We start from the raw sequence: 25,060 nt of genomic DNA, 5'->3' as shown, positions 1-25,060 counted from the left end.
GGGCACATAAGAAGTACTCAATAAATATTAAATACTACCCTTACTACTACTACTACTACTACCACTATTATTGTTCGTACCTACTTACTCCTGTGGGCATGTGAATTTCTCTAGCTGTTCAAAGACTTCACTGGAAATGTTCCCCACTGCCTGACCTCTATTTATTTTTAGGTCTCAGTTTCAACATCATTTCCTCAATGAGGGCTGCCCCAATTTCCTTGTCTGGGATGGGACCTCTCTATATGTGCATCCTTGGGGCCTCTGCTTACCCCTTTACAGTCATCCTCAAACTTGATAGCTATCTTGTCCATAAGACTCTATGTCCTGTAAGAGCAGTGAATGGTTTCTACCTGAGCACTAGCTTTGAGCACTGGTAGAGCATCGGCATGCACAGTATAACTGAATAAATGAATGGTTCAGTAGAAAGAATATCAGTACCAGCAATCAGGATACCTGGGTTCTAGTTCCTCCTTTGTGACTAATGAACTAAAGATATTAATCCTGTCTCTTCACCTCTTTAAGTCTCTCCTTGTTTGTAAAAAAAAAAGAATGGGGGTGGAGGTGGCACATAGACAAGACAGCATCTAAAATCCTTTTCACAGTTAAAACACACTAAATCTTCATACATAGTCCAAAATTAAGGATTCGCTTGAATACTGAACAAATGTCTAATATGTTCTAAGCATCCTTATAGTTACTTGGGCCAATCCACACAAAAGATGCTTTGACATTTCTTCTCTATTTTTTGTTTAAAAGTCTATGTTTACTCCATATCTTAACAAAAGTGCACATGTAGAAGTTACTACACATAGTTGCCATAGAAAATGCAAGAAATGATTGTATAATGCTTGCCTTCAAGGACTTCACAGACTAACAGGGATTCGTGCTCATGTATTATAAAACAAGAAAATATTCAAGACCAAAGGAAGGAAGGAATCCTACCACAAGTCAGAGAGGAAACATCACTTTCAGCTCTAGTGAACAGAAAAGCCTTGCCAGAGAAGGCATTGTTGAGCAAGCTCTGATTAGCAGGGTTCCCTCCTATTAGGAGCACAATGCCCCTAGTGCATATATGAGCATGGCCAGTACATGAAACAGTGCTAAAGACAAGGGATGCCTGACCTGAGGCAGTTCCATATCAACAGGCTTTAATACTGAGGGGTGCTCGGGTGGCTCAGTCTGTTGGGCCTCTAACTCTTGGTTTTGACTCAGGTCATGGTCTCAGGATGTGGGATTCAGCCCTGTGACAGGCTCCATGTTGGGCACCGAATCTGCTTGAGATTCTCTCCCCATCCTCCCTCCCTCTCTGCTCCTGCCCCTGCTCCTCTCTCAAATACTTAAATAAAATCGTTTAAAAAAAATAAAAGGCTGAAAACCCTCTGACTACAGGGTGCCAAATACGCACATAAGCATCTCCCATCAGTTCACAGAAATCCCACCTTTGCTTAACTGTAATTTTGTTAAGATTTAGGTTTGAATCCTTTTGAAAATACAGACTTCTAGCCTTGTTGGTGAAGATTCCCTCTAAGTTCTTGTCCAGATTTTCCTCTACAAAACTGAATCCAAAGCTAAATTTGACCAATCACACAACAACTACAGTAAGAAAAATGTTGAAGCTAAACTTTATAAAGTTTACTTTCAGAATCCCTCAGCCTTTATTTTTTTTAAGATTTTATTTATTTCTTTAAGAGAGAGAGCATGAGCTGGGGCGGGGGGAGGTGCAGAGGGGAGGGAGAAGAAGACTCCCTGCTGAGCAGGGAGCGCGTTGCGGGGCTCAATCCCAGGACCCCAGGTCATGACCTGAGTTGAAGGCAGACACTTAACCGACTGAGCCACCCAGGCAGCCCCTCAGCCTTTCTTTCATCATTTCCAGCAATCCTTTCCCTTCATGTCTTCCACCCTCAACCTTTCTTTCTTCCTGAAGGCATGCTGTCTTCACATGAGTCCACCTTCTCTTCTAATGAAATTAGTTAGCTACAAGAGATGCTCTGGAAACAGCCAATTGCTCTTAGGTATAAATGAAAGCCATTCTCAGAGTTTCTTGCACTTTGACTCATATTATCACATGAAAGGTTTAGCACCTTACAAAAATATCAGCCCTTCTGGTACTAGAACAAGCTTCCCTTATTTATTGTCACAATAATTTAAATTCTGAGACTCTGGTCAAGTAGCCAAAAATTTATGCATGATAATTTAAATCACTGGGGTATCCAAATTACCAGCCAAAGCTAAATGAGCTGCCATACTACCCAGGCTATTAGAAATTTGAGCCAATCTTGGTGTAATTCTGGACCAAACCTGTGGGAAAAGCTGCCCTTGATCAAGGTATCTAAGTTAACTCCTTTACAGGGTCCATGTATTTTAAATACCAAGACCATCGAAATCTGTTTTTTAAACTCAAATTATAATACCCAAAGTGGTTCAAATAATAAAGCCATATCTGAACAATACAAATGGGATTGGAGAACATCTCCTCTGATATCGGAACCCATCATTGTTCATTTTATTTTTAGATTGTTGATCCAGTTGGATATGTTAGAAAAATGGGAATATTGCTAAATATTAATGCAACATTCATACAACAAATATGTATTTAGATCTCAATATATCCTAGGCTGTCCCAAGCCTCTGGATCCTGAGGTGATGTCATGGAAGGGTATAGGGCATGGATAGAAACTGCTGAATAGAGAAAGTAGCTTCCCACTGTTCTCAAATCTTCCTACCTATATCTGAGAAGTTCAGCCCTCTGAAAAATAGGATCTTTTCTGAATGAGTTTTGGTGGAAATGGGGTTTGCTAGGGTTTTCATAAAGTGTCTGAGAAGAACAGAGCTTGGAAGGTTGACCCTTTTGTGGTGTCGAGATTCCATGTTCCACCAGATCAGGGGTTTGTGCTCCATATCAACCTGCAGCTGTAGAATCACCAAATGCACATTACATCCTCCCAAACACTCTCCTTCCCTTAAAGGATAATGTTCATCCAACTCAAACTTGGAGAGTGCAGACACATTCTTGCACCACCCTAGGTAAATCCTCTTTATTGGCTTTGTCCCCTGAGAACCAGCAGACTTCCAGTTGGAAATCACAAACAGAAAAGAGGTAGCTTCAGAGCCCATAATCCAAGGGTCTGATTTTTAAATTGGATTTGAACTAGGGATTTAATTAAGGACAAAACATCAGGTTGGATCACTTGGACACAAAAATACTTGAATGTTGGCAATTTCATGTGGTTCGATCATTCATACTGACATTAAGATTCTGCCCTTGCAACACAGGGTTAGTGATATCTTTATCCACAGATTCAGCAGCCTTGCACCTGGAAGGTCAACGCTTCTGGGTCTTCATGTGGTATATCACGAGTGAACACTAGCCCCAGTTATTCTGGGAAACACAGGTCAGCTGTTCTGCAGAGGCAGGAGCATATGGGAGACTTGATCCAGAGAAGATGGATACCCTAAATACACTCAGCACAAACGAAAACCCCAGTAGGGTGAGGGTAGGAGACCTCTAGGCACATTTTGTTAATTTTGTGTATATAAACTGATTATAATCCTTTGTCATTCATTGTGACTTATAATTGGTTCAAATTTTCTATTCCCCCCAAAAGCATATTCCCATAGTCTCATGTTAGACATACTTGCTAATTCTTTTCAAGTAGACTCCAATGTTGACAGAAGCTCAGGACTTCCAAAAATCCATTTAAGGAGTCAAAAAGGTGTGCTTGGTCTAGCACTTCAATACGCTGTCATCGTAGGAGCTGGCAACAATGCAAAAATTCAGATTTTTGGACAGTTAATACAAGCGTGTGATTTTGATAACAGAACTCCTAGTTATTCACAGAGTGTGTTTTCTGCTTTTGCAGTGACATTACAGATGGTAGTCCCTACTCACTCAAATATACAAAATAGTCAAAAATTATTCCCTACAATGACAATTTTTCAACTATAAGTATATATTGTAATTTTCATGAAATGCATTCTTATACTCCTGGTCCCTTAGCAGCCAAAATACTTACTTACATCTTTAAAAAAAAAAAAAAATCTTAGGTTATATTAGCTTCACAGTTAATTTTGTACATTTTCCTTCTTTTTGTTACCCCTCCATCTGTTCAGATAAGCATGGCCAGGAGCGCTTCCTATATCAGGGGGAGTGTTGGGAGAGCTGCCCAACAGGCCACTACCCTGCCGAGGGGCACACCTGCCTGCCCTGCTCAGACAACTGTGAGCTTTGCCACAGCGCACACATCTGTACACGATGCATGGGCGGCTACTTCATAGTGCCCACCAACCATACCTGCCAGAAGTTGGAGTGTGGACAAGGTAAGGCTGCTCTGGGCCACTGTCTTATATCAGGAGGTAGCATGAGGAGCTATGCCTAGATGGTTCCAAGATTTGAATTGACCTCCTGGCTTTAATGTTGGCACCTGGGATGACTTTGTGTGACTGCATGTCCAGTGGGGACAGTTGATGTCTCCTCCTCTCTTCCTCCACACACCTTTCTCTGGGTCTCTTCAGACACATTCCAGAGACATAGGAATATAGCTAATCACAGAGAAATTGATATTAATCAAGGGTTTGTGGGCAGGGTAAATGGAGAGAAAATCAAATTAGAACCTGAAGGTCCTGACCAACAATTTTCTCCCTCCCAATTACAAGTTATTACTAGTTATGAGACCCTGTGAAAAATCAGTCTAATTTCTCTATGCCTTTTTTTCTTCATGTGTGAAAGGGTGAGCATTGCACCAAGCTGTTGCAATGAGAAAAAGCTTACCTAAAGCTACTTGAAAATATTAAGTGTTCTGCAAATCTTATGTGTTATTGCTAGTGCCCAATTCCTTATCTTACATGGGAAGAGGGAGATTAAAAAACAGGACTTACAGTTTTTGTTCTTTTCCATGTAAGAATGCTACAGACTGTCTCTGCTCTGTATAAGAATTATGCCTGGTCTGGTGCTAAAAAGAGTTCCAAGATGTTTCTAGAATAATTAAAACACTCATTCCTTTTTCTGCTTTATGTTTACTAATGTAGTATAGGATTTAAAACTTAAAAAAAAAAATTTAGGAAAGCAGATTTAAAAAGACAGAGTCTGTTCATTTATATACCCAATTCCATATTCCCAGAAGTAAAACTCATTTTTTTTAATAAATAAAATCTACCAGTTGATGACAAAGCTAGTTGCATGGCATATAGTCCAACTTGTTCTATTTGTACCAATCAAACTGATACAATCTGTTAAATTAATGGAAAGAGATAAGAAGGGGGATTCATGGTGGAGGTGTAAATAGGCTCTGAACTCCTCTCCTTCTACAGATACAATATTTTATAGCTACATGCAGAATAATTTTCCTCCAAAATGGACCTGAGAACTGGATAAAGTGCACCTCTACAACAAAAGATAAAAGAAACACATCAAGGGGAACCTGGGTGACTCAGTCCATTAAGCATCCAACTCTTAGTTTTGGCTCAGGTCATGATCTCACAGCCATGAGATCAAGTCCCACATCAGGCTCTGTGCTGAGTGTGGAGTCTGCTTCAGATTCTCTCTCCCTCTCCTTCTCCCTTCCCTTCTGCTTCTCCCCACCCCCACACTCACTTGCATTCTCTCTCTCTAAAATAAATAAAATCTTTTTTAAAAAGAGAGAGACACACATCAAGACACAGAAAAAATATCCAAAGAAATAACAGCTAAAAACTTCTCTAATCTGGGAGAGGAAACAGATATCTAGGCCTGGGAATCCCAGAGAATTCCAAATGAGATGAACCCAAAGAGAACCACACCAAGATATATAATTAAAATGGTAAAAGTTAAAGATAAAAAGAGAATCTAAAAAGAGGTACAGAAAAACAATTTATTTAATGTACAAGGAAAAACTCATAAGCCTACTAGCAAATTTTTGAGCAGAAACTCTATCCAGGCCAGAAGGGAGTGGCATGATTCAAAGTGCTGAAAGCAAAAAAATTTCCAACCAAGAGTTGTCTACTTGCTAAGGTTATCATTCAGAATGAAGGAGAGGTTAGGAGTTTTCCAGATAAGCGAAGGCTAAAGGAGATCACCACTAAAACAGCTTTAGAGAAAATGTTAAGGAGATTTCTCTAAACTGAAAAGAAAAGACACTAATAATGTGAAAAGATATGAAAGTATTAATCTTGCTGGAAAAGGTAAATATATAGTAAAGGTAGTGAATCCATCACTTACAAAGCAAGGTTAAGGTCAAAAGACAAAAATAGTAAAATTAATTAAAATTAAAATAATTAAGGATGCATAAAATTAAAAGATGTAATATGTGTCATCAAAATTATAGAATGAGGAGTTTTGGAATGTGTTCAAAATTAAGTTGTTATCAACTTTAAAAAACCTCTTATATACATGGGATATTATATGTGAACCTCATGGTAACCACAAAGAAAAAAACTTAGAGTAAATATACAAAAGAAAATGAGGAAGGAATCTAAATATAACACTAAAGAAAGCTATCAAACCACAAGGGAAGACAGAGAGAAAAGGAACAGAAAGGAACTTCAAAAAAAGCCAGGAAACAATTATCAAAATGACAATAAGTACATACTTATCAATAATTACTTTATATGTAAATGGACTAAATTCACCATTCAAAAGATGGAGTAGCTGAATGGATTAAAAAAAATCTATATGCTGTCTATAAGAGACTCACTTCAGAAATAAGGACACACACAGACTGAATGTGAAGGGACAAAAAAAAATTTCGTGCAAATGGAAATGAAAAGAAAACAGGTGTAGCTATACTCATATCATACAAAATAAACTTTAAAACAAAGACAATAGTGTATAGGAATACCACTGATTTCTGTGAATTGATTTTATATCCTACCACTTTACTGAATTCCTGTATGAGTTCTAGCAGTTTTGGGGTGGAGTCTTTTGGGTTTTCCACATAAAGTATCATATCATCTGCAAAGAGTGAGAGTTTGACTTCTTCTTTGCCGATTTTCTTTCTTTCTGTTGTCTGACTGCTGAGGCTAGGACTTCTAGTACTATGTTGAATAGCAGTGGTGATAGTGGACATCCCTGCCTTGTTCCTGACCTTAGGGGGGAAGCTCTGTTTTTCCCCATTGAGAAAGATATTCACTGTGGGTTTTTCATAAATGGCTTTTATGATATTGAGGTATGTACCCTCTATCCCTATACTCTGAAGAGTTTTGATCAAGAAAGGATGCTGTTTTTTATCAAATGCTTTTTCTGCATCTATTGAGAGGATCATACGGTTCTTGTTCTTTCTTTTATTAATGTATTGTATCACATTGATTGATTTGCGGATGTTGAACCAACCTTGCAACCCAAGACAGAAGAAAGAGAAATTAAGGAGTCGATCCCATTGACAATTGCACCCAAAACCATAAGTTACCTAGGAATAAATCTAACCAAAGAGGCAAAGAATCTGTACTCAGAAAACTATAAAATACTCATGAAAGAAATTGAGGAAGACACAAAGAAATGAAAAAAACGTTCCATGCTCATGGATTGGAAGAACAAATATTGTGAAGATGTCAATGCTACCTAGAGCAATGTACACATTCAATGCAATCTCCATCAAAATACCATCAACTTTTTTCAAAGAAATGGAACAAATAATCCTATGGAACCAGAAAAGACCCCGAATAGCCAGAGGAATGTTGAAAAAGAAAAGCAAAGCTGGTGGCATCACAATTCCAGAGTTCAAGCTCTATTACAAAGCTGTCATCATCAAGACAGTATGGTACTGGCACAAAAACAGACACATAGATCAATGGAACAGAATAGAGAGCCCAGAAATGGACCCTCAACTCCATGGTCAACTAATCTTCCACAAAGCAGGAAAGAATGTCCAATGGAAAAAAGACAGTCTCTTCAACAAATGGTGTTGGGAAAATTGGACAGCCACATGCAGAAGAATGAAACTGGACCATTTCCTTACAGCACACACAAAAATACACTCCAAATGGTTGAAAGACCTCAATGTGAGACAGGAGTCCATCAAAATCCTAAAGGAGAACACAGGCAGCAACCTCTTCGACCTCAGCTGCAGCAACTTCTTCCTAGAAACATCGCCAAAGGCAAGGGAAGCAAGGGCAAAAATGAACTATTGGGACTTCATCAAAAATAAAAAGCTTTTGCACAGCAAAAGAAACAGTCAACAAAACAAAGAGGCAACCAACAGAATGGGAGAAGATATTTGCAAATGACATATCAGATAAAGGGCTAGTATCCAAAATCTATAAAGAACTTATCAAACTCAACACTCAAAGAACAAGTAATCCAATCAAGAAATGGGCAGAAGACATGAACAGACATTTTTCCAAAGAAGACATCCAAATGGCCAACAGACACATGAAAAAGTGCTCAACATTGCTCAGCATCAGGGACATCCAAATCAAAACCTCAATGAGATACCACCTCACACCAGTCAGAATGGCTAAAATTAACAAGTCAGGAAATGACAGATGTTGACGGGGATGCGGAGAAAGGGGAACCCTCCTACACTGTTGGTGGGAATGCACGCTGGTGCAGCCACTCTGGAAAACAGTATGGAGGTTCCTCAAAAAGATGAAAATAGAGCTACCATACAACTGAGCAATTGCACTACTGGGTATGTACCCCAAAGACACAAATGTAGTGATCCGAAGGAGTACGGGCACCCTGATGTTTATAGTAGCAATGTCCACAATAGCCAAACTATGGAAAGAGCCAAGATGTCCATTGACAGATGAATGGATAAAGAAGATGTTGTGTATATATGCAATGGAATATTATGCAGCCATCAAAAGGAATGAAATCTTGCCATTGCAACGACATGGATGGAGCTGGAAGGTATTATGCTGAGCGAAATAAGTCAATCAGAGAAAGACATGTATCATATGATCTCACTGATATGAGGAATTCTTAACCTCAGGAAACAAACTGAGGGTTGCTGGAGAGGTGGGGGATGGGAGGCATGGGGTTGCCGGGTGATAGACATTGGGGAGGGTATGTGCTATGGAGAGCACTGTGAATTGTGTAAGACTGTTGAATCACAGACCTGTACCTCTGAAACAAATAATACATTATATGTTAAAAAAAAGAAGATAGTAGGAAGGGAAAAATGAAGGGGGGGAAAATTGGAGGGGAAGATGAACCATGAGAGACTATGGACTCTGAGAAACAAACTGAGGGTTCTAGAAGGGAGGGGGGGTAGGGGAATGTGTTAGCCTGGTGATGGGTATTAAAGAGGGCATGTATTGAATGGAGCACTGGATGTTATACACAAATAATGAATCATGGAACACTACATAAAAAACTCATGATGTAATGTATGGTGATTAACATAATAAAATAAAAAAAAACAAAGACTATAAAAAATGGTAAAGAAAGGCACTATATAATGATAAAGAGATGAATATGGCTAAAAGATATAATATTTATAAATATATATGCACAACATAGAAGCACCAAAACTATCAAGCAGATATTAGCAGATCTAAAGGGAGAAATTGAAAGCAATACAATAATGGTAGAAGACTTTAACACCCCCACTTATGTCAATGGATAGATCATCCTTACAGAAATCAATAAGGAAATATCAGCCTTAAACAACACATTATACCAGATGGACTTAATAGATATATATATTCAAAAGCAGCAAAATACACATTCTTCTCAAATACACATGGAACATTTTCTAAGATAGATCATATGTTAGGCCACAAAACAAGTCTCAGTAAGTTCAAGAAGACTGAAATCATATCAAGCATCTTCTTTGACCACAATGGTATGAAACTAGAAATAAATTACAATAATAAAACTGGAGTAATCAGAAAAACATGGAGATTAAACAACATGCTACTGAACTACCAAAGGGTCATCAAAGAAACCAAAGGATAAATAAAACACACACACACACACACACACACAAAAACTAGTGATGGACTGTATGGTGACTAACGTAACATAATAAAAAAAATTATAATTAAAAAAATTAAAAATAAATAAAAATAAACTAGAGACAAACAAAAATACAAATATGACATACCAAGATCTATGGGATAGAGCAAAAGTTGTTCTAAGAGGAAAGTACATGGGAATAAAGGCCTATTTCAAGAAAAAAGAAAAATCACAAATAAATAATTTAACTTTACATCTAAAAGAACTAGGAATAAAGAACAAAGGCCAAAGTTAGTAGAAGAAAAGAATATAATAAAGATCAGAGTAAATATAAATGAAATAGAGATTAAAAGGACAATAAAAAAAGATCAATAAAATTAAGAGCTGGTTCTTTGTAAAGATAAAATATTGACAAACCTTTAGCTAGATTCACCAAGAAAAAAAGACAGGAGGCTCAAATAAATAAAATCAGAAATGAACCAGAAGTTACAATTGATAACATAAAAATATAAAGGATCTAAGAGACTAAGAAAATTATACACCAACAAATTGGACAACCTAGAATAAATGGATAAATTTCTAGGAACACACAATTTCCAAGACTAAATCAGAAAGAAACAGAAAATCTGAATAGACCAATTACTAGTAAGGAGATTAAATCAATAATTAAAAAAAATTTACACCTAAAGAAACTACAAAAAGGAGAACAAATTTCATTTTTATAAACAATAAAAACATATGATCATCTCAATAGATGCAGGAAAAACATTCAATAAAATTCAACATACATTTATGATAAAAACTCTCAACAAAGTGGGTATAATAAACATAATAAAAATAATAAAGGCCATATATAACAAACCCACAACTAACATCATACTCAACAGTGAAAAGCTAAAAGCTTTTCCTCTAAGATCAGGAAAAAGACAAGGATGCCCACTCTTGCCACTGTTTTTCAACATAGTATAAGAAGTCCTAGCAATTAGGGCAATTAGGCAAGAAAAAGGAATAAAAAGCATCCGAATTAAAAACAAAGAACTAGGAGCTTCCAGGTTGGTGAACACACTGGCAGTGTTGGGAGAGTGGTGTGCCTGGAGGGTGCATGGAAGCTCCTTGCTTCTTTCTGGAGACAGAGATTGAGAGAGCGAGAGGACACGACCAGAGGATGAGAGAGGGGCAGAGGGAGAGGGAGAGAGAGAATCTCAAGCAGGCTCCACAATCAGCATGGAGACCATCGCAGGGCTCTGCCTCACCAAACCCATGAGGTCATGACCTGAGCTGAAATCAAGAGTCCAACACTTAACTGACTGAGCCACCCAGGTGCCCCTCCCACATCCTTTTATAACTAAGCAATGAAATAGAATTCCTGTTCATATCCTTGCCAGCAATTTGTGTTATCAAGTGTTTTGGATTTCAACCAATCTAAATGTTTTATATGGAGTTGGGAAAAGATGGCAGAGAAGTAGGGGACCCTATTCCAACCGGTCCCCGGAATTGAGCTGGATATCTACCAGACCACTCTGAACACCCACAAAATCAGCTGGAGATGTAAGAAGATATATCTGGATCTCTACAAAGAGAATATCACAGGTGGTTGGTTATAAAGCGGGGAGCCATGATTCCGTGGGCACATATCCGAAGACAAACAGAAGGGGGAGGGAGCTGCCATAAGCATTGGTACCGGGAAGGTGAAATAACACAGGAGCACAAAATTCTCCCACGCTGGGGACAGAGCACAGACTTGCAGACCAGTGGCGATGGGGAAAGGACATTAGGGCAGCCCCCTGGAATAAAACCTAGAGCAGCGGGACCAGGCGTGCGAACTGAGGGTGGCTGGCAGTTTTAGAAGCACAAAGGGCAGATTTGTGCCCCAACCTGGAGACGAGGACTGGAGTTCTGCTGAGAGGCGCACAACCCAGGACGCTGCAGTTTATAGCAGCACAGACAGGAATGGAGATAGTGTGGCCTGGAGAGCTCACTGAAGAACAGACTGCAATCTCGCTGCCCTGAGGCAGAGGGTTAGAAGCGGTCTCTTCTGCTCTGAAGAGACATCAGGAAAAGCTGCCAGAGAACAAAAGCCCCCCAAAACCGGTTTTCACTGAGCCCATCACCCCCCCCCCAGGGGCAGGGCAACTCTGCCCAAACAGGGTTGCCTGAGTAACAGCAATGCAGGCCCCTCCCCCAGAAGACAGGCTGGGAGAACAAGAGGCCAGCAACCCTAAGGTCCCTATAAAACAGGTGCATCTTGTTTGGGTTGTGGTCAATAATTTGGACTCTGTACATTCCCTCAACAACCCGTCAACAGAATGACTAGGAGGAGGAACTCCCAAAATAGGAAAGACTCAGAGATTATGACTTATGCCACAGATTTACAAATGGATTCAGATATAACCAAGATGTCGGAACTGGACTTCAGGGTAGCGTTTATGAAGACAATAGCTAGAATGGAGAAATCGATTAAAGGCAACATAGAGTCTCTAAGAGCAGAAATGAAAGCTGAACTGGCAGAACTTAAAAATGCTATCAATGAGATCCAATCTAATCTAGATACTCTAAGGGCTAGGGTAAACGAGGCAGAAGAACGAATTAGTGATCCAGAAGACTAATTGATAGAAAAGAAGGAAAAAGAGGAGGCTTGGGAAAAACAGCTCAAAACCTATGAAAGCAGAATTAGAGACATAAGTGACGCCATGAAATGTTCCAATGTCAGAATTATTGGGATCCCTGAGGGGGTGGAGAGAGAGAGAGGACTAGAAGATATATTTGAGCAAATCGTAGCTGAGAACTTCCCTAATCTGGGGCTGAAACAAACATTCGTGTCCTAGAGGCAGATAAGGCCCCTCCCAAAATCAAGGAAAACAGACCAACGCCCCGGCATGTAATAGTAAAACTTGCAAATCTTAGAACCAAGGAAACCATCTTAACGGCAGTTAGGGGGAAGAGATTCCTTACGTGCAGGGGGAGGAACATCAGAATAATGTCAGACCTATCCACAGAGACGTGGTAAGCCAGACAGTGCTGGCAAGACATATTCAGCTTACTAAATGAGAAGAACATGCAGCCAAGAATACTTTATCCAGCAAGGCTGTCATTTAGAATGGATGGAGAGATGCAGAGCTTCCAAGACCGGCAGAAACTGAAAGAATATGTGACCACTAAGCTGGCCCTGCAAGAAATATTAAGGGCAGGAGGGGCAGGTTCTATAAAAGGAGAAAGACCCCAAGAGTGATACAGAACAGAAATTTACAGAGACAATCTATAGAAACAAGGACTTCACAGGCAACATGATGATCATAAATTCATAGCTTTCAATAATCACGCTCAACATGAATGGCCTAAATGCCCCCATAAAATGGCACAGGGTTGCAGATTGGATAAAAAGACAGGACCCATCCATATGTTGTCTACAAGAGGCTCATTTTGAACCTAAAGATACATCCAGACTGAAAGTGAAGGGATGGAGATCCATCTTCCATGCCAACGGACCTCAAAAGAAAGCTGGGATAGCAATTCTTATATCAGACAAATTAGATTTTAAGCTAAAAACTGTAGTTAGAGAAACAGAAGGACACTATATTATTCTAAAAGGGTCTCCAACAAGAAGATCTAACAATTGTAAATATCTAAGCCTTCAACATGGGAGCAGCCAACTACATAAGCCAACTATTAACCAAAATAAAGAGTCATATTGATAATAATACAGTAATTGTAGGAGACCTCAATACTCCACTCTCAGCAATAGACAGATCATCTAAGCAGTAAATCAACAAAGGAACAAGAGCTTTAATGACACACTGGACCAGATGGACCTCATAGATATATCTGTATATACAGAACATTCCACCCTAAAACAACAGAATACTCATTCTTCTCGAGCACACAAAGAACTTTCTCCAGAATAGACCACATAATGGGTCACAAATCAGTTCTCAACCAGTACCAAAAGACTGAGATTATTCCCTGCATATTCTCAGATCATAATGCTTTAAAGCTGGAACTCAATCACAAGAAAAAATCTGGAAGAAATTCAAACAGTTGGAAGCTAAAGACCACTCTGCTCAAGAATGTTTGGGTCAACCAGGAAATCAAAGAAGAACTTAAAACAATTCATGGAAACCAATGAGAATGAAGACACATTGGTCCAAAACCTATGGGATACTGCAAAGGCGGTCCTAAGGGGGAAATACAGAGTCATCCAAGCCTCACTCAAAAAAAAAAATAGAAAAATCCCAAATTCACCAACTAACTTTACACCTTAAAGAACTAGAGAAAAAGCAACAAACAATGCCTAAGCCATGCATTATACACTAACAATGCAACTGTAGAACGAGAAATTAGAGAAACGATTTCATTTACAATAGCACCAAAAACCATAAGATACCTCGGAATAAACCTAACCAAAGAGGTTAAAGATCTATATTCTAGGAACTACAGAACACTCATGAAAGAAACTGAAGAAGACACAAAAAGATGGAAAAACATTCCATGCTCATGGATCAGAAGAATAAACATTGTTAAAATGTCTATGTTGCCCAGAGCAATCTATACATTCAATGCCATCCCGATCAAAATTCCAATGACATTTTTCAAAGTGCTGGAACAAACAATCCTAAAATTTGTATGGAATCAGGAAAGACCCCGAATCGCCAAGGAAATGTTGAAAAAGAAAAACAAAGCTGGGGGCATCACGCTGCCTGATTTCAACCTATATTACAAAGCCGTGATCACAAAGACAGCATGGTACTGGCACAAAAACAGACATATAGACCAATGGAACAGAATAGAGAGCCCAGATACGGACCCTCAACTCTATGGTCAAATAATCTTCGACAAAGCAGGAAAAAATATTCAATGGAAAGAAGACAGTCTCTTCAATAAATGGTGCTGGGAAAATTGGACAGCTATATACAGAAGAATGAAACTCAACCATTCTCTAACATCATACACAAAGATAAACTCAAAATGGATGAAAGACCTCAATGTGAGACAGGAATCCATCAAAACCCTAGAAGAGAACATAGGCAGTAACCTCTTTGACATCAGCCACAGCAACTGCTTTCAAGATAAATCTCCAAAGGCAAGTGAAACAAAAGCAAAAATGAACTTTTGGGACTTCATCAAAAATAAAAAGCTTCTGCACAGCAAAGGAAACAATCAACAAAACAAAGAGGCAACCCACAGAATGGGAGAAGATATTTGCAAATGACACTACAAAGAGCTGATATCCAAGATCTATAAAGAACTTCTCAAACTCAACACCCAAAAAACAAATAATCAATTCCAAAAAATGGGCAGAAAACATGAACAGACACTTCTCAAAAGAAGACATACAAATGGCTAACAGACACATGAAAAAATGTTTATCATCATTAGCCATCAGGGAAATTCAAATCAAAACCACAGTGAGATATCACCTTACACCAGTTAGAATGGCAAAAATTGACAAGGCAAGAAACAACAAATGTTGGAGAGGTTGTGGAGAAAGGGGAACCCTCTTACACTGTTGGTGGGAATGCAAGTTCGTACAGCCACTTTGGAAAACAGTGTGGAGGTGCCTCAAAAAATTAAAAATAGAGCTACCCTATGACCCAGCAATTGCACCACTGGGTATTTACCCAAAAGACACAGATATAGTGAAAAGAAGGGCCATATGCACCCCAATGTTCATAGCAGCAATGTCTGCAATAGCCAAACTGTGGAAAGAGCCAAGATACCCTTCAACAGACGAATGGATAAAGAAGATGTGGTTCATATATACAACGGAATATTACTCAGCCATCAGAAAGGATGAATACCCAACTTTTACATCAACATGGATGGGACTGGAGGAGATTATGCTAAGCGAAATAAGTCAAGCAGAGAAAATCAATTATCATATGGTTTCACTTATTTGTGGAGCATAAGGAATAGCATGGAGAACATTAGGAGAAGAAAGGGAAAAATGAAGGGGTGGAATTGGAAGGGGAGAGAAACCATGAGAGCCTATGGATTCTGAGAAACAAACTGAGGGTTTTAGAGGGGAGCAGGTGAGGGGAATGGGTGAGCCCGGTGATGGGTATTATGGATGGCACGTATTGCATGGAGTACTGGGTGCTATACAAAAACAATGAATCATGGACCACTACATCAAAAACTAATGAAGTACTGTGTGGTGACTAACATAACATAATAAAATTAAATTAAATTTTAAAAAATGAAGAACTAAAACTGTCACTATTTGCAGACCACATGATACTATATATAGAAAACCCTAAAAACTCAATAAATAAAACTGATAGAATAAATGAATTCAGTAAAGTTGTAGGATACAAAATCAATAGACAGAAATCTGTGGCATTCTATACACTAACAACAAACTATCAGTAAAAGAAAATAAGAAAACTTAATTGCACTTACAGTTGCATCAATCAGAATCAAATGCCCAGGAAAAAAATCTAACCAAGGAAGTAAAAGACCTGTACACTGAAAACTATTAAGACTCTGATGAAATAAACTGAAGACATAAGTAAATGAAAAGACTCTGTGCTCATGAATTGGAAGAATCAATACTGTTAAAATGTCCATACTACCCAAAGTGATCTATAAATTAAATATAATTCCTATCAAAATTTCAATGACATATTTCACAGAACTAGAACAAATAATTCTAAAACTTACATGGTACCACAAAAGATACTATATAGCTAGAGGTATCTTGAGAAAGAAGAACAAAGCTGGAGGTATCATATTCCCTTATTTCAAACTATATTATAAAGCTTTAGTAACCAAAACAGTATGGTACTGACACACCAAAAAAAAATAGACCAATAGGTTGATAAAACAGAACTGAGAGCCCAGTAATAGACCCACGCATATATGGACAATTGATTTATGACAAAAGAGCCAAGAACATACAATGGAAAATGGATAGTCTTTTTCAATAAATGGTGCCGGGAGAACCGGTGAGCTACATGCAAAAGAATGAATGTGGACCACTTTATTACACCATACACAAAAATTAACTGGATTAAAGTCTTGAATGTAAAACCTGAAACCATAACACTCCTAGAAGAAGATGTAAGTAGTAAGCTCTTTGATATCAGTCTTAAAAATGGTTTTGTGAGTCACACTCCAAAGGCAAGGGAAACAAAAAACAAAAATAAGTAAATGGGACTACATCAAACTAAAAATGTTTTGCACAGCAAAGGAAACCATCATCAAGACAAAAAGACCATCTACGGAATGGGAGAAGATATTTGCAAATCATACACATCCAATAAAGGGTTAATATTCAAAATATATAAATAACTAATACAACTCAAGAACAAAGAACAAACAACCCAATTAAAAAATGGGCAGAAGGTCTGGGGAGACACTTGTCCAGAGAAGACAAACAGGTGGCCAATGGGTACATGAAAAGATGTTCAGGATCACTGATGTTTAGGGAAACACAAGTCAAAACCACAATGAGATATCACCTCATACCTATTAGAATGGCTATTATCAAAAAGACAAGAAATCGTAAGTGTTGGAGAGAATGCAGAGAAAAGGGAACGCTCATACGCTGTTAGTGAGAATGTAAATTGATGTAGTCACAATGGAAAACATATGGGTATTCCTCAAAAAATTAAGAATAAAACTACCATATGATCCAGTTACTCCACTACTGGGTTTTTATCCAAAAAATATGAAAACACTATTTTGAAAAGATATACGCAACCCTGTGTTCATTACGGCATTATTTACAATAGCCAAAAAACTGAAACAAGCTAAATGTTCACCAGTGGATGAATGGATAAAGTTGATCCATTAAAAAAAGAATAAAATTTGCCATTTACAATATGGGTATTATGCTAGTGGAATAAATCAGAAGACAAATACATATAATTTCACTCATATGTAGAATCTAAGAAACAAAACAAACTCATAGGTACAGAGAACAGACTGGTGGTTACCAGAGAGAAGCGGGTGTGGGGTTGGGAGAAAGGGCTGAAGGTGGCCAATCATAGGATGATGGATGATAACTGGATTTTTGGGGGTGATCACTTTGCAGTATATAAGATATCAAATTATACTGTATACCTGAAACACATAATTTAAAAAATACATTAAAAAAGAATATTCAGAAAATAAAAATGTGATCTTGGAAACTTAAAAAAATATATAGAAGAAAAGGGGGGACACCTGGGTGGCTCACTCAATTAAGCATCAGACTCTTGGTTTCAGCTCAGGTCATGATCTCATGGATCATGAGACTGAGCCTCATGTTGAGCTCCATGCTTAGTGGGGAATCTGAGATTCCCTCCTTCTGCCCTCCCCTAACTTATGCACACACGTGAGTGCATGCGTGTGGGCTCTCTATGTCTCAAATAAATAAGTCTTTAAAAACAATTATACAGGGGCACCTGGGTGCCTCAGTCAGTTAAGCATCTGCCTTCAGCTCAGGTCATGATCTCCAGTCCTGGGATCAAGCCCAGCATCAGGCTCCCTGTTCAGTGGGGAATCTGCTTTTCTCTGTGTGTGTGTCCCTCTGCCCCACCCCTGCTCATTCTCTTTCTCTCTCTCAACTAAATAAGTAAAATCTTTTTTTTTAATTTCAAAAAATTAAAAAAAAACAATTATAGAAGAATGGAAATGAAGAAGAGGGGTAGAAAGACAAAAACTTAAAAATCACTGAGATAGTAGAACCGAAAGAAAAAGTAGAAAATGGAGAAGAGGGAAGAAAAATTAAGAGTCAACCCAGGAATTCCAATAATACAGGTTTTTCAAAGAGTAAAGAGCAAAAATAGAATAGAGAACATTAACAAAGAAATAACTCAGAAAATTACCCCAGAACTGAAAGGCATGAATTTCCAGATTGAACAAGCCTTCTGCATGTCCAGCATAATGGATTTTAAAAAGACAGATACCAAGACATATCAATGTAAGAATTTGGAAAATAGATTTTTTTTTCTGCAAAAGGAAAATCTTAAAAACTCCTATGGGATAAAAAAAAAAACAGGTCATACAAGAAGGACTGGTTATCACAATGACATTGAACTTCTCAACAATACTGGAAACTAAAACATAAAAATGGAACAAAAACTTCAAACTTTTGGGAAAAGAAATTATTTCTCTTTTTAATCCTAAATTCAGTCAAGCCATGAGTCATGTGTGAGGGTAGAAAAAAAAAGAGTATTTTCAATCATGCAAGTTTTCCAAAACTTTACCTCCCATGCATCCTTTATTGGGAAAATTACTTGTAAAGGATATGTTCCACCAAAAAATAGAACAAGAAATTAGAAAATATAAGGTCCAGAGAATGGGGCATCAAAGGAAGAGAGGGATGAAAGGAATCCTCAGGATGACAGTAAAGAAGATACTAATGCAATAGCTGGAAGATTTCTACTTGTGGTACAGTTGAAGATGACCTAAGGACAGATATTGAGAAAACAAAGAAGCCAGACAAATAGCACAAGAGAAAACAAAAAGATGAATAAGAGCCCCAATGTCATTAGAATATGAATAATAATAGTATAATCATACCAATATAAATACTGAATATTAATCTAGCAAAATTTATCACTTGGGAGGATGGAAAGTGTGTCTGTGTTTGTTGGAATGGTGGTGAAACAAAGCTAGTCTTTACCACTACAGATAATGCATGAGAATAAAATCAAGAGGTAGCATCATAACCATGCTATTTAGAGGTTTGAAGGTAAAAAACTAAAAGAAACAGCTAGGAGAATTAAAATTTGTTGTCTCTGAGAAAAGGGGAAGGGCAGAAAATAAGCTCCACACCAACATATTTTCATAGCGATGAATGTGTCTCCACTCAGCAAAAATGAATTGTGTTTCTCACTCTTCTTGTATAGGTGAAGTTCAAGACCCAGACTATGAAGAGTGCATGCCTTGTGAAGCAGGATGTCTGGGATGCAGCTTGGGTATGCCACTTTTCTTTGCTCCTTCAAGAGTTGACATAGCTTTGTTTTCTTTTTTCCCACACCTCTTAATTGTTTCAGCAGGAATGTTGTCATTGTTATAACAGTGTCACCATCCATACCCATCAAGTAGGCTCACTCCCATGAAAACAGGGTCATGGTGAGAGATGCTCCCTTTTGAGGCAAAGGAGGGGTCACTCATCTTCATGAAACCCAAGTTTAGGAAAGGACAGGCATCTTTTCCTCTGGTTGTTAGCAATCTGGCAGGGGATCCCTTCAGCAACCAGGTTTCCAGTTGCATAGGATGTGGCCTCTCCTTGGCTTCTCAAGGTCACAAATAAAGAGATGAACCATTGGTGGGAGAAAGAAACTCAAGCAAAGAAATGCCTAATTAATCTAACTCATTTGGCATGTGATTCACAAACCCCCAAGTTTAGGGATTTTCCTTTGCAGAAATGACTCCATTGGTTGAAGCCTAAGACAACCCTTTGAGAAGAAAGCAATGTGGTGACTGAGTTGAAATCCCCACCATACAATGAATAGTCCTTGTCAGTCTTCATCTAATTCTCCAATTCAAATCACTGACCCCTTTCTCCCCATGCATGCCTGGTTTTCTTGTGGAGAGGAGGAGACAGTGTGTACCACACAGAACCATTGGATTGGATGTAAAATGAAATATAGGAGGCCACCAAATTTCAGGAATGTATCTTAATGTAAATTTAGTCAAGATATTGAAAATAATTAATGTTTGGGTCTGTAGATCTTTGGAAGGAACCCCAACCTAAATTAAAGATTGATGGAGTAATTTCTATTCCTGAAGTTTCTCTATGATTGGTTAACTCCTCCTTCTAAAACTTTAATGTGCACACAAATCCCATGGGGGATTTGTTAAAATGCAAATTCTGATTCATAGGTCTGGGTAGGGCCTGAGAATTACATTTCTAATAAGCTGCCTGGTAAAGCCAAGGCTTCATCAAACGCTCATGAGGTTGCAAGGGGTCAGGCTATGCCAGGATTAAGTAGACTTTTTATTGGCTTTACCTAATGGATTTCCTTGCATTCTTAAATATTATACATGAATTATAATTTATCTGATGGCTGTAACGGATTCTCTCTGCCCTAAATGGAAATGATGTATTTTCTATAATATCTATAACTACAAAACAGAGGTTTTAGGAACCTAAATACCATCCTCCCATTACTTTCCACTATGAAATAGGGCATGTATACTGGAAAATAAAATCTAATAATGAAATCACACTTAGGAAGGGGTTAACATTTAGAGTAAGAGATTTAAGAGTAAAATGCTAATTTTCTGGGAAACAACAATAGACCTAAATAGAAGCAATAAAAGTACTAAAATTGAAAAGATAAGCAAATTCCAGTGTATCTTCTGAAGTGACAGGAGGTGTTCTTGCAGAGAGCAAGAATAAATGTTCTGACTATCTTGATTTCACATTTTGCCTATTTCAAACTATATTTGCCCATTAGATTTCATATTCCAGCTAATTTTTGTGGTCTCCTTTTGCACCTTTGCTATTATTGTATGTTGTGTGACCATGTTAGCATCTTTGTGTATCACAGAGAGGGGTGTGATTGTATGTGTGTGTGTGTGTGTGAGTGTTTGTGTGTGTGCCTGCCTGTCTGGAAAATCCCAAAACCTGGAAACAGTGACAACCATGATCAATAGGTATCTACATTGTGCCCACCCTTCCCTTAGCTGATCTAGCTACAGAGGAGACCAAGTGTAGCCACTGGGAAATAAAATCCATATCAGACATAGGCCATTTGGGGACTCAAAATCCAAAAGAATCAACTTGCAAAAAGAGCTAAATTAGAAAGTTTGATTCACTCTGCAAAGTGCTACTGAAATATTTAGTTCATTTACTCATTTAAGAAAATTTAATGGTCTACAATGTGTTGAGTGCTCACTGGGGCACTGGGAATTCAGAGTTGATATGGTTGTGATCCCACTATAAGGCCCTCTCTGGCTGTTACAAGTAACATACCTGAAACTAAATCTTTACAAGGCAACCTGCAAGAATAGAGGTGCAATGTTCAGTGGGATCACAGGAGAGTGACTAGAACATTCTAAATGCTGCTAAATTCTCATTTTAAATTAGAAAGTTTCTCTTATTTTATAAAGTCTCTACACGTTGGACCTTGTGTATTTTTATGTTGCCCTGGCTGAACTCAATTATCACTTTATTTCTTGCGTCTTTGTTGATCTTTGCACTTGAGTTAAATCTCTTCTTGCTTCCCCTTGTTGTAGGCCAGCAGTAATGCTTTTTACAGCTGATCTGTGTAATATTTGGTGCATACATATCTTTCTGCCTGGACACTAAACTACTTAGAATAAGCTCTATGACTTATACTCTGTGCTACCAAAAGAATTAGTAGCAGGCCTAGGATATAATAAATGTACAATAAATTTATCATGTATAATGTTTGTTGAACTGAATTTGAGAGTTGCCAAAACTTAAAGTGGAGATGCATGGCTCAGGATATCCAGGGATCTGGATATGATGTTTCCTCTATTCAAACTTTGTTTATGGGCCAAGAAGGGGAAATAAATCATATGATACAGAAATAAATAATTTTTCATAAAATATTAGAACTATAAGGGAGATTTGAAGGGGACATGGTTTATCAAATTTCTTAATTTTAAGATACAAATATAAATTTTAAAAGATATGAATAATTTACCATAGATTTCCCCAAGATTCTTCTTGTGAGAAGGGACATCATCCTTTAGAAAGAAAGAGCTCCATTTTCTTCCATTTTAGTAATGTAAATTCATCTTTGAACCTGAGCTAGACAATCTCTAGAAGAGGTACAGAAAAGTGAAATCAGTTGCTCTGAGACATTTTTTTCTGCACCATGTAATGATTAATTGTTGAAAATGGTAGAATTTTTTTCTGAGTTTTTTGTTCCTTTCCAGATAGTTAGTGCAACTATAGATTAAGATTTTTTATACCCAATATAAAAGAACTCAAATTCCAGATTGACCCTGATCTTGTCTAGTTCCTGGATGGAGTTATTTATTATTCCAAGGGAAGCTTGCCAGAAAGAGAAGAGAAAAGGAAACATGATCAAAAGTGGCTGTTGTATTTTGAGGAAAATATTGAATTTGCTATTCTAGGATGAACCAAGGGTGTTTTTATTATTATGGGGTTAGATTTCTCTTCTTTTTTTTATTGAGATATAATTGACATAGAGAATTACATTAGTTTCAGGTGTACAAATAATGATTCAAAATTTATATACATTGTGCAGTGATCACCACAATAAGTCTAGTTAATAGCTGTCACCTTAGAGTTACAGACTTTTCTTTCTTGTGATGAGAACTTTTACAATCTGTCTTAGCAACTCTCAAATATACAATGCACTATTATTAACTATAGTCATCATGCTGCACATTACATCCCCAGGATTTATTTATTTTATAAGTAGAAGTTTGTACCTTTTGACATCCTTCACCCTCTGCCTCTGGCAACCACCAATCTGTTCTCTCTTAAATTTCTCTTCTTTATTAGGCTGAAAACAAACAGAGAGCATTTTATATAATACCGTCTTATTCCAAGATGATTGGATTCGAAATTCTTTGTCTTTCTAGCTAGTATCTTGAATGGAAATTTTAAGATAAATCAAAGTTTTCTAAATTATATTTCTTCATTAATTGAGAGAATAAGTAAATGGAGTCATTTTTACTTAATGTCTTGAGGTACGTTTTTTGTTTTATTTAGGGGCTATAGTAGTAGGTATGATACCTGATTATAACCTAAGATTTGGGGCCCATACTTACAACCCCAGACTTACTAATTGATTTTAATCAAATTGCTAAGATCTATTTACTTCCTTACCTTGTCCATAAAATAGATGTCAATGTGCCTTTATTTTGGCTTAGAAGTAGGTGATAAAAATCCCTTAATTTTTGCCCATTTAAATGGCTTTAGTCCCTACTCTTGGGGAAAAATATACACAAATTTAAAATTTTTAAGTACTTGCAATAAACAAAAAAAACCTGATCCAAAAACAGAAGAGGAAGGAAAGCTCCCAAATTCATTCTATGAGACCAGCATTACCCTGATACCCAAACCAGACAAGACACTACAAAAAACAAAAGAAGAAAACTACAGGCCATTATCCCTAATGAACATAGCTACAAAAGTCCTCAACAAAGTTGCAGCAAACTGAACTCAACAATATTTTTGAAGGATCACGTGGGATTTATTCTGAGGATGCAAGAATAGTTCAATATTCATAAATCAATCAACTTGATAATCACATTAACAAAGTAAAAGATTAAAAAACATATGGTCATCTCAAAAGATACAGAAAAAGTATAAGACAAAATTCAACATCCATTCATGATAAAAACTCTCAACAGAATGGGTTTAGAGGGAACATACCTCAAGATAATAAAGGCCATATATGAAAAACCCACAGCTAATATCATACTCAATGGTGAAAACTGAAAGCTTTCCCTCTAAAATCAAGAACAAGACAAGAGTGTCCACTCATCACTTTTCTTCAACATAGTACTGGAAATCCTAGCCGCAGCAATCAGACAAGAAAAAAGAAATAAAAGGTATCCAAATCAGAAATGAAGAAGTAAAACTGTCACTATTTGCAGATGACATGATAGTATATATACAAAACTCTAAAGACTCCACCAAAAAATCTGATAGAATAAATGAATTCAGTAAAGTTGTAGGATATAAAATCAATATATAGAAATCTGTTGCATTTTTATACACTAATAACAAAGTAGCAGAAAGATAATTTAAGAAAACAATCTAATTTACAACTGCATCAAAAAATAAAATACCTAGGGTGCCTGGGTGGCTCAGTTGGTTAAGCGACTGCCTTCAGCTCAGGTCATGATGCTGGAGTCCTGGGGTCGAGTCCCGCATCAGGCTCTCTGCTCAGCAGGGAGTCTGCTTCTCCCTGTGACTCTCCCCCCTCTCATGTGCTCTCTCTCTCTCTCTCTCATTCGCTCTCTCAAATAAATAAAATCTTTAAAATATTTAAAAAAAATACTTAGGAATAAATTTAACCAAATAGGTGAAAGACCTATACTCTGAAAACTATAAGACAGTGATGAAAGAAACTGAAGATAACAGAAATAAATGGAAAGATATTCCATGCTCATGGACTGGAAAAATTAATGTTGTTAAAATGTCCATACTACACAAAATAATCTATAGATTCAGTGCAATCCCTATCAAAATACCAATAGTATTTTTAACAAAACTAAAAGAAATACTTGTAAAATTTGTATGGAACC

The 25,060-nt window shown here is 37.5% G+C and overlaps 1 protein-coding gene across 2 annotated transcripts in view; it reads left to right on the top strand.

Moving 5' to 3' along the window:
- The window catches only part of PCSK5 (proprotein convertase subtilisin/kexin type 5), a 463,938-nt gene that overhangs the window by 357,352 nt on the left and 81,526 nt on the right, over nucleotides 1–25,060 (top strand). For both annotated transcript variants that reach the window (XM_035029028.1, XM_035029027.1), the window contains exons 23-24: nucleotides 4,111–4,317; nucleotides 19,705–19,773. In XM_035029028.1, the coding sequence (XP_034884919.1) occupies nucleotides 4,111–4,317; nucleotides 19,705–19,773 (276 nt within the window). The remainder of the gene's footprint in view (nucleotides 1–4,110; nucleotides 4,318–19,704; nucleotides 19,774–25,060) is intronic.

The sequence above is a fragment of the Mirounga leonina genome, unplaced genomic scaffold (assembly GCF_011800145.1).
Source record: "Mirounga leonina isolate KUSES-001 unplaced genomic scaffold, KU_Mleo_1.0 Mir_224, whole genome shotgun sequence".
In the NCBI taxonomy this organism is placed as follows: Eukaryota; Metazoa; Chordata; class Mammalia; order Carnivora; family Phocidae; genus Mirounga; species Mirounga leonina.
The sequence above is the reverse complement of the archived record's forward strand: the minus strand, read 5'-3'. Positions and strand labels throughout refer to the sequence as shown.